This window comes from Triticum urartu, chromosome 6A, assembly GCF_056163025.1.
Source record: "Triticum urartu cultivar PI428250 chromosome 6A, HENAU_Tu73, whole genome shotgun sequence".
In the NCBI taxonomy this organism is placed as follows: Eukaryota; Viridiplantae; Streptophyta; class Magnoliopsida; order Poales; family Poaceae; genus Triticum; species Triticum urartu.
Window position 1 is genome coordinate 570,613,530 of NC_141878.1, and position 10,317 is coordinate 570,623,846.

The 10,317-nt window shown below is 48.2% G+C and overlaps 1 protein-coding gene across 1 annotated transcript; it reads left to right on the forward strand.

Moving 5' to 3' along the window:
• Window positions 1–405: 405 nt before the first annotated feature.
• Window positions 406–2,956, forward strand: LOC147966419 (MEIOTIC F-BOX protein MOF-like). The gene is made up of 4 exons (XM_087527249.1): window positions 406–1,344; window positions 1,819–1,974; window positions 2,070–2,318; window positions 2,427–2,956. Exons 1-4 carry the CDS (start codon window positions 406–408, stop codon window positions 2,565–2,567), a joined length of 1,485 nt encoding a protein of 494 aa, XP_087383375.1. The 3' UTR covers window positions 2,568–2,956.
• Window positions 2,957–10,317: the final 7,361 nt, after the last annotated feature.

Consider the following 10,317-nt stretch of genomic DNA (forward strand, 5'->3'; position numbering starts at 1 on the left):
AGCCAAGGTAAACTCCTTGGGCGTCTCGGCACACGGCCCCCGCCGCACCCTTGCAACTGTTCTTGGCTATTCCTACATTGACATTAATTTTGAGCATACCTTTCATTGGAGGGATCCACTTTGGCACCTGCACTGACCGTGGACCTATGCGCCAAATAGGAATTGCCTTTATGCATTCACATGAATATGTCCCAGATTTTATTTTTTGAGGCAAATATGTCCCAGATAGTATTCACACATGGCCATGGCCTAAGTGCACAGAGTAGCACTGTTAAAGTTTTCACTAAATCTTTTGGCCCAAAACCCAATGTGGCAACGGAGGCCCAGGATAACCCAAGGTATATATATGTGCAACCGAAGTCCCACCCGAAAATGCTGGACACGGATCGGTTTGAGCGATTCACAATGGAGACGGCAGCCGCCGCCGCCCCTGCAGGCGGCGACCGGCTGAGCAATCTCCCAGACTGCCTCCTCCACAGCGTGCTGTCGTGCCTCCGCTCACGGCAGGCGGTGCACACGAGCCTGCTGTCGCGCCGGTGGAGGCACCTGTGGCGCGCCGTGCCGTGCGTCGACGTCGACCATCGCGACTTCTTCTTTGACGAGCCGCAACCTGTGGCCCCGGGCCATGGCGCTTCCGACGCGGCCATGGGCGCCTTCAGAGAAGCGCAGAGCAAGAGGGCCGCCAGGGAGAAGAAGCAGCGGCGCGTCTTGGAGGACTTCGCGGACGCCGTGCTGCCCCTCAACGGCGCCTGGCCCCTCGACGCCTATCGGCTGCACATACGCGACGACCTGCATCTCCGCAAGGCCATGGACCGGTGGATCCGCCGCGGCCTCGCGCGCGGCCCCGCCGAGCTCTGCGTCGCCTTCGACTACGACCACCATGGCGCCGGCTACAACAGCTGCTGGAAGGATCCTCCGGCGTTTGGCTTCAGCATCTTCGACGGCGCCGTCACCGGCCGCCTAAGGAGGCTGTCCCTCTCTGGACTGGTCCTGCTGCAGGGATTCCCGGACGAGCTGAGGTCCGAGTGCCCTCTCCTGGAAGACCTGCAGCTCGTCAACTGCCAGTGCATTACGCAGTTCCTCCCGGGCAACAGGCGCAACATCATCCGGATCGGCTCCCGCTCCCTCACGAGGTTGGTTATCGAGGGCGTGTCCAGCCTGCACCACCGCCTGTGCCTCACCGCTCCCACCCTTGTTTCCTTGAACGTAGACACGCCGGTCGCCGTGGAGGATGAGATGCGGTCCCTCGCCGTGGCGTCCATCTCATGCCATGCCGGCGCACTCATTCTCCTGAAATCGCTCCGCAGCGCCACAGCTTTGGAACTGCGGAGATTCACCACATGGGTATGTGCCCTGCCTACATGCATGCGTCATATCCTTTGTTATTCATACATACGGCTTTTATAAAATGTTTACCTATGACTACTGTAGCAATCCGAACACCGTTAGCAAAAAAACGTGAAGGTTGTCGTTGTTGTTGTGAGCAAAATGAAGGTTCTGTTCCTGTAGAAACTTGCGCCTACAGGAATAGGATTTCCGTTCAAGTTTCACAAACTTTGATTCAGTTTTTTGAGAAAAATATTTTTATCAAATATATACCATATGAAAATATATTACATAACCAATCTAATGGTATTGACAAGTAATATGGATTGGAGGGAGTATAAAAATTGCGCAAGGTTTAGAAGTGCTTTAAAGAAGTCTATAATCATCAAGCCCCAACTGCTAGTTCCCTCAGCATCTGTGCATCTTTGTGCATCTACTCTTTATGTCTTTGTGCATCAACTGATCTGTATATGTTGTATGGTTTAAATCCAGGCATTGGTCGAGGAGGAACCGGAACTATTCCACGAGTACCATAACCTGAGGACATTGGTCCTGACTGAATGTGAGATTGGGGATGGATGCCAGGTTGTGGCGCACGTGCTAAAGAGCATCCCGAATCTGGAGAGACTCGTGCTGCAAGATTGCATGGTGCAGTATCTATTTTCAACTAATTAATACAGTATGTATTTTACTGCAATTAATCGAGGGCTGTGGTTTAATTCACTACTATCATCTTACTACAGATCTCAGGGAGTTGCATGATGGCCAGCCGCCGAGGCGCAGCACTCCGCGGGTGCTGCGAGAACCTCAAACCCATACGAGTCAAGTATGAAGGGCACGATGTCGCTCATGTGTCGGTTGCCACGTTGAGGGGGAAATCAAAGGATGCAGTCAAGCTACACCGCGGGGAAAGACCAACCAGTTCCGTTGAGTGGCGCCACTGGCTGAAGCGTATCGCCTTGTGCAGCAGCCACGCAATTCACCTCAGCCAGGTCATGACCTTTCACAGTTCAGTAGATCCTATGCGTTTTGTATTCCAACTCCAACCTCCATCATATATATGTACTGTGGCATATATTGATTCTCCACTGGCTCTGCAGCGATATGTAGCTTCCATCACCACTGCGCCTGAGTCCGATGAGGAGCACGAGTCCACTTCATGGAAGCACCGTGCCGGCAAGAAGCATGCCAGGGACAGCGCCATCAAGGCACGCCGAAGGGGGCGCCTAGACCGGTTCTGAAAATTGATCGACCCACAAGGTGGACAACCTAATAAGCAGTGCACTGCAGACTGAACCCGGCCTTCAGGCCTTTTGGGATCTCACCGGTCTCTAGGTCGGTTTGTTGGCGAACATTAATTCGCCTGCTAGTGACATTTCTTCATGTGTGTGCCATGAAATAAGTTTTTCTTCGTGTCCTATTGGAAGCATTTTATTCATTCCATGGAAGCATTTTTTTTTCATGTTGTGGGTCCACTACCCATTGTCCATCGTGTGCTCCGTGTGACACGGTCACACGATAGGCTTGTAGGTTCCATGCAACGCATGGCCTTAGTCCAGACCACTCCGGTGGCAACCTGCTCAGCATCCTAGATAAAATTGAGCATGTGTGTTAAGTAAGACAAAGTGGATCTTTGACAAAGGAACAAATGCTTGCTTGCAGTCACAACAAGATACAGACTTATAGAAACTACCATATCTCTCATTTCGATATCTGGGTGTTTCTTTCCTCCATCTAAAAGCAGCTGGTAAAACATATCACAGTGTATATTGAAGAGTGCGGCAATGGATACCATAAGTGAAACCTTGGTGGCTTTACCGGAAAACTGCGCAATATAAGTGGATTTTGCAGTTTCGCGCGGAGAAGCTTGCAAGGCCTGCATATTGAAGCAACCTGACCTGATGTGCTCGTTTCTGTGTAGAAATTTTCACTTCTTCTTTTGAGGACGAGGTCCCCGTGAACGTCCACATCGCACGGATGAAGAGGACGAGGAGTGGATGAGGTCCCGGCGAACGACCACATGGCGAACGTCCAAGGTGGCGAAGAGAACCACGCCGGCGAAGAGAACCCGAAGGGGCTCCCGAACAGCTATGCCCACACCTACTTCCCAGAACCGGACGACCTGTATTTCGAGAGCGACCAAGAAGATGGCGATGATTTGTTTAATGTAAGTGATTACTAGCAAACATGCCCATGCGTTGCAACAGGAGAAAAAAATATCATAAATTGTAGTCCTTTGATATTATAGCGGCTCAACGACGTGTCTAGTATATTAGTATTGAAACATCTAACTTTTGGTTTTACTATTAGATAGGTTAGAATAACAAACATGTCTATGCGTTGCAATGTGTGAAAAGAAATACTACATGTCCTTAGCCTAGTAAACCCCCTCCTTGAACATGTTCATCTCCTCTATTTCAACACAACACCCCATCTAGATTGTCGTTTATCCTCTATATACATGTGTTATTTTTTTTACTGTAATCGATCATGTATTAATGCATGGTTTTAATTAATAATATGATTGCCAAAAATTTATATACGTGCTTTGAAAGGTAGCATGCAATTTCATCTCATAAATATTTGTAATTGAAATATATATAGTAAAATGAAGCAGTTACATTGGCGTTTGGGCACATGCAAGCTTAGTATGAATAAATCAGCTGGTACTATCTCCACAATCTTGATGTCAACGTGACAACTGCAAATTTCCAATAGAAAGTAAGACTAAAACCAAAGGATAGGTTGCCAGACACAAATATAGATAACTTTCATGATGATCAGCTTAGCATAGAAAATATGTAATGCTAATTAATATCATAATGTAGGAAACAATAGGTTTCTAAGTACGATCTTGTACTCAGTTATAGGAGAGTCAAATTAGGTGCACTAACCAACCATACAACTCAATACTAAAGATCTGTTCCACCTTGCATAGCAAATTAGTAGCAAGCTTTTGGTTCATCCACACATTCATTCAAACAGGTGACATGCAACGTCATTCATCGAGGAGAATTTGAGGACGCACACGCTGGCATATTTAATGCTCAGATATCACATCACAGCCACGAGGGAGTTTGGGATTTGGTCCATTGGGGACGGCCTCACACTTGCGCTTTGCAGGAGACTGGCGGAGTGGGGCTCAGAGAGGCACAGAGCCGCGAGGCCTCGAAGAAGAGCAGGGCTATGACCGCACCAGCATGGATGCACTTCGGGAAAATCATGCCGCCCTCATGAGGCTCTACCAGATAGTGCCCACCATATGTGACCACATCACCACACCCGGTGCCAAACCTGTGAGGGGATCATTCGCCGTTGCTCGTCGGCCAGTGCATGTTTCCTACATATCAACCTCGGTGCTAAATGCTATTCGCCGGCAGGTCTCCCACGAACTTGCCGAGATGCAGCACCTGCTCCTCCTCTTCCCCCACGAGGCTGCAGATCGAGTCCTCCCGGGCTCTCACTCATCGACCACCAGCCGGTTCGACGACTTGTTCCGCTGAAGAGTCACAAAAAATCGAGGGGGATATTTTTTATTTATAGCGCCTCGTCCTCCTCTGAAAGAATTCTTTCCAAGTTGTATAGAAATACAATTGTCGTTTGCTCGTGTGCGTGGAAAGAGAATTTTTAGTTTTGCTTTGAGGTTTCCTAGCATACGATGTAACGGGACGCGATGTACGATCATACCGTTTTTCCCAAGGAAGCATAGCATACGATGGATGTTGTGTTTGTATAGGACTAAGAATCGAGTTGTAAAATACATTAAAACCGGGAGGCATCTAAAGAACACATTAGCTTGGTTAGGTGAGCTGGTTAGTGCCTGCGGGCTTATTCTGGTTGGGCAGTTTCGAGTCCTAGATGGCATAAAAAATTTTGGGGCCTAAAACAACGGAAGGACGGAAAAAAACGAAACGACGTACCAAACGGACCAGATGACAAAAAATTGTGGAGAAACAATCCCCCTTCAAATTCGTGGTTTTGGTCCGCTTTTTGTGTTTTCAAACACTGAAACAAGTACACTAGCAGGAAGTAGGGGGGGGGGCATTTGACCCCTACTCCTTGTCCTTTTTACTCTGTATATATTATTTGTGTGAAATCAAACTTTGTAAAATTTGACAATATTTATATGAAAAAAAACTGTGCCTGAATGTCCAAATCGGCCACGGCGGCGGCGAAGAGGAAGAAGAGGACGACGGTGGCCAAGAGGTCCCGCTCCTGAACGGCTACGCCCACAAATTCTACCTGGACCCGAACAAGGTGGAGTTCGAGAGCGACAAGGAAGACGCGGACGATTTCTTCAACATGAGCGATCATGAAGGGGACGAAGAGGAGGGCGCCGGATGGGACGATGAGGTGGACGACGACGTCTATGACTCGACGGGGAGTAAGTCATTGGAGAGCTACGTGGACTACTTCACCGCAGAAGAGTGATTGAAAGGCGCGGTTCTATCTCCGGCGAGCGTCTCGGCGGTGGTGGAACTTGGAGGTGGTCGATTTTTCCAGGCTGTGTCATGCAGGATAGCCGCATTCTTATATGTGTGTTTCCATGCAAGGTTTCCTGTAATCTCGCTTTGGAATGCATGGTAGGAGTAGTACTCAGGTTGTACGAAGTCTATTTTGAACCCTGAGGTTGTAGAGCATGTCGTGAATGAACCCTGACGTCCAAATCCTTGAAATTGATACCCTGATCACTAGTGTAGAAACGGGCTATAGTCCCGGTTCTGGAATCGGCACTAAAGGGTGGGGACTAAAGGTCCCCCTCCCCCCCTTTCGTCCCGGTTCGACCAAAGGCCTACCACGTGGCACGAGCCTGTGACGGGGGCTGGGACCAACCGGGACTAAAAGGTTTAGGGTTTATGGTTTTATGATTTAATTTTCCTTTTAATTTTTTGTTTTCCATTTATTATTATTTTTATTTGAAACATATTTTACGCTACTACATATTGTACATGTTATGCATATATAAAAATAGAATTTCTCGTAGAACCAATCATATATATATCATCGAATTTCTCGCACACGACCATTTACGCATACACATATATACAATTTGGTATATATAATTTCTCCTACAATTTACACATCATTACATGAAGGCATTACTGCGGTAGCAGGTAATGAAATTCTCCTTTAGGATCTATTCCACAAGTACCATAACCTGAGGACATTGGTCCTGACCCAATGTGAGATTGGGGATGGATGCCATGTTGTGGCGCACGTGCTAAAGAGTGTCCCGAATCTGGAGACACTCGTGCTGGAAGATTGCATGGTGATGTATCTATTTTCAAATAATTAGTGTAGTATATATCTTACTGCAATTAATCGAGGGCTTTGGTTTAATTCACTATTACCTCTCACTACATCCATGCATATGCATGATTACAGATCTCTGGGAGTTGCATGATGGCCAGCCGTCGAGGCGCGGCACTTCGCGGGTGCTGCGAGAACCTCAAATCGATACGAGACAAGTATGAAGGGCACGATGTCGCTCATGTGCCGGTTGCCGCGTTTGAGGGGGAAATCAAAGGATGTGGTCAAGCTACACCACGGCGAAAGACCAACCAGCGTCGCGGTCTACCACCTCGATCTCGAGTCCATGAGGTGGAGCAGGATGGACAGCATCGGTGGTGACCGCGCCTTCCTCATCTCCGGGCTCTACGGCGAGGCATGCGGTATGCACAGGGCATGGAGACGGGCCAGGGCTCTGGTGGTCATACATGTGGTGAGACAAGTGCTAATTTGACTCGGGATGACTACAAGCAATGGTGAAATTCCTTCAAGTTTCAGACAGGCGGTCAAGAAAGGAGCGGTGATGTTGAGTTTAGGTAACTCTTATGTGTGACACCCAATATGTGAGTTGTTCATTTTCACGCAGGTCAGTGATCAGTGTGTGATGACGTTGGACTGATACTCTGGAAGTTGGGAGCACAAACTAGAATAACAAGGAACTTAATTTTGCTCGAGTGTTGACCATGGTTAAGAAAAGAAGGGACTACAAGTTGCAGGTGGAGTCACATGGAGTCTTTGGAGTAGCAGCGGTTCTCATGGGATAAGCTCAAGTCCAATGTACATGGAAGTTTGACGCATGAACGAATTCAAGGTGGTGGAGAATATTCGCCAAGGTGGAGTTTGTTGGAGTTGTGTCGAATATAGTGTACAAGTTAGGTTACAGTTGGACTTGTAGTTGTATTGTGTTTAGATAGGATATGAAGTCGTGTCCTAGTAGGACACTTGTATCCTAGGCCTCTCATATATAGCGGGGAAAGCCGGCGGCATGTGCCGGTGTCCAGCAGTTCGGACTAGAGCCCAGTGGTCTGATGCAAGAGTGAAACTCGTCATCGGTCGGTGATGATCGGTGGTACACTGCAGTGGAGGTTGAGTGGTGTGGGTTCGCGACCCTTGAGACCCGACCAGGACAACGGCGAGGCATGCGGTATGCACAGGGCATGGAGACGGGCCAGGGCTCTGGTGGTCATACATGTGGTGAGACAAGTGCGAATTTGACTCGGGATGACTACAAGCAATGGTGAAATTCCTTCAAGTTTCAGACAGGCGGTCAAGAAAGGAGCGGTGATGTTGAGTTTAGCTAACTCTTATGTGTGACACCCAATATGTGAGTTGTTCATTTTCACGCAGGTCAGTGATCAATGTGTGATGACGTTGGACTGATACTCTGGAAGTTGGGAGCACAAACTAGAATAACAAGGAACTTAATTTTGCTCGAGTGTTGACCATGGTCAAGAAAAGAAGGGACTACAAGTTGCAGGTGGAGTCATATGGAGTCTTTGGAGTAGCAGCGGTTCTCATGGGATAAGCTCAAGTCCAATGTACATGGAAGTTTGACGCATGAACGAATTCAAGGTGGTGGAGAATATTCGCCAAGGTGGAGTTTGTTGGAGTTGTGTCGAATATAGTGTACAAGTTAGGTTAAAGTTGGACTTGTAGTTGTATTGTGTTTAGATAGGATATGAAGTCGTGTCCTAGTAGGACACTTGTATCCTAGGCCTCTCATATATAGCTGTTGGGTTTCGTAGTAATTTCAAAAAATTTCCTACGCACACGCAAGATCATGTGATGCATAGCAACGAGAGGGGAGAGTGTTGTCTACGTACCCACGCAGACCGACTGCGGAAGCGTTGACGCAACGTAGAGGAAGTAGTCGTACGTCTTCACGATCCAACCGATCAAGCACCGAAACTACGGCACCTCCGAGTTCGAGCACACGTTCAGCTCGATGACGATCCCCGGACTCCGATCCAGCAAAGTGTCGGGGAAGAGTTCCGTCAGCATGACGGCGTGGTGACGATCTTGATGCACTACAGCAGCAGGGCTTCGCCTAAACTCCGCTACAGTATTATCGAGGAATATGGTGGCTGGGGGCACCGCACACGGCTAAGGAATAGATCACGTGGATCAACTTCTGTGTTTCTGGGGTGCCTCTGCCTCAGTATATAAAGGAGCCAAGGGGGAGGGGGGCGCCGGCCAGGAGGAGGGCGCAGTCCTACTCCTTCCGGGAGTAGGACTCCCCCCCCCAATCCTAGTTGGACTAGGATTCCCTGAGGGGGAAAGAGGGAGAGGGGGGCCGGCCACCTTCTCCTAGTCCTAATAGGACTAGGGGAGGGGGGAGGTGCGCAGCCACCTTGGGCTGCCCCTTTATCCTTTCCACTAAAGCCCATTAAGGCCCATATGGCTCCCGGGGGGTTCCGGTAACCTCCCGGTACTCCGGTAAAATCCCGATTTCACCCGGAACACTTCCGATATCCAAACATAGGCTTCCAATATATCAATCTTTACGTCTCGACCATTTCAAGACTCCTCGTCATGTCCGTGATCACATCCGGGACTCCGAACAACCTTCGGTACATCAAAATGCATAAACTCATAATATAACTGTCATCGTAACCTTAAGCGTGCGGACCCTACGGGTTCGAGAACAATGTAGACATGACCGAGACACGTCTCCGGTCAATAACCAATAGCGGGACCTGGATGCCCATATTGGCTCCTACATATTCTACGAAGATCTTTATCGGTCAGACCGCATAACAACATACGTTGTTCCCTTTGTCATCGGTATGTTACTTGCCCGAGATTCGATCGTCGGTATCCAATACCTAGTTCAATCTCGTTACTGGCAAGTCTCTTTACTCGTTCCGTAATACATCATCTCACAACTAACATCTTAGTTACAATGCTTGCAAGGCTTATGTGATGTGTATTACCGAGAGGGCCCCAGAGATACCTCTCCGACTATCGGAGTGACAAAACCTAATCTCGAAATACGCCAACCTAACATGTACCTTTGGAGACACCTGTAGTACTCCTTTATAATCACCCAGTTACGTTGTGACGTTTGGTAGTACCCAAAGTGTTCCTCCGATAAACGGGAGTTGCATAATCTCATAGTTATAGGAACATGTATAAGTCATGAAGAAAGCAATAGCAACATACTAAACGATCGGGTGCTAAGCTAATGGAATGGGTCATGTCAATCAGATCATTGAACTAATGATGTGACCTCGTTAATCAAATAACAACTCTTTGTTCATGGTTAGGAAACATAACCATCTTTGATTAACGAGCTAGTCAAGTAGAGGCATACTAGTGACACTCTGTTTGTCTATGTATTCACACATGTATTATGTTTCCGGTTAATACAATTCTAGCATGAATAATAAACATTTATCATGATATAAGGAAATAAATAATAACTTTATTATTGCCTCTAGGGCATATTTCCTTCAATAGCGGGGGAAGCCGGCGGCATGTGCCAGTGTCCAGCAGTTCGGACTAGAGCCCAGTGGTCTGATGCAAGAGTGAAACTCGTCATCGGTCGGTGATGATCGGTGGTACTCTACAGTGGAGGTTGAGTGGTGTGGGTGCGCGACCCTTGAGACTCGACCAGGACAGCGGCGAGGCATGCGGTATGCACAGGGCATGGAGACGGGCCAGGGCTCTGGTGGTCATACATGTGGTGAGACAAGTGCTAAT

Bases quoted from the DNA above. Each gene is read 5' to 3' on its own strand.
- LOC147966419 (XM_087527249.1), top strand. From the start codon at position 406: ATGGAGACGGCAGCCGCCGCCGCCCCTGCAGGCGGCGACCGGCTGAGC. The intron at 1,975-2,069 runs GTGCAGTATCTA...ATCTTACTACAG, and splicing joins TCGTGCTGCAAGATTGCATG to ATCTCAGGGAGTTGCATGAT. The intron at 2,319-2,426 runs GTCATGACCTTT...CTGGCTCTGCAG, and splicing joins ACGCAATTCACCTCAGCCAG to CGATATGTAGCTTCCATCAC.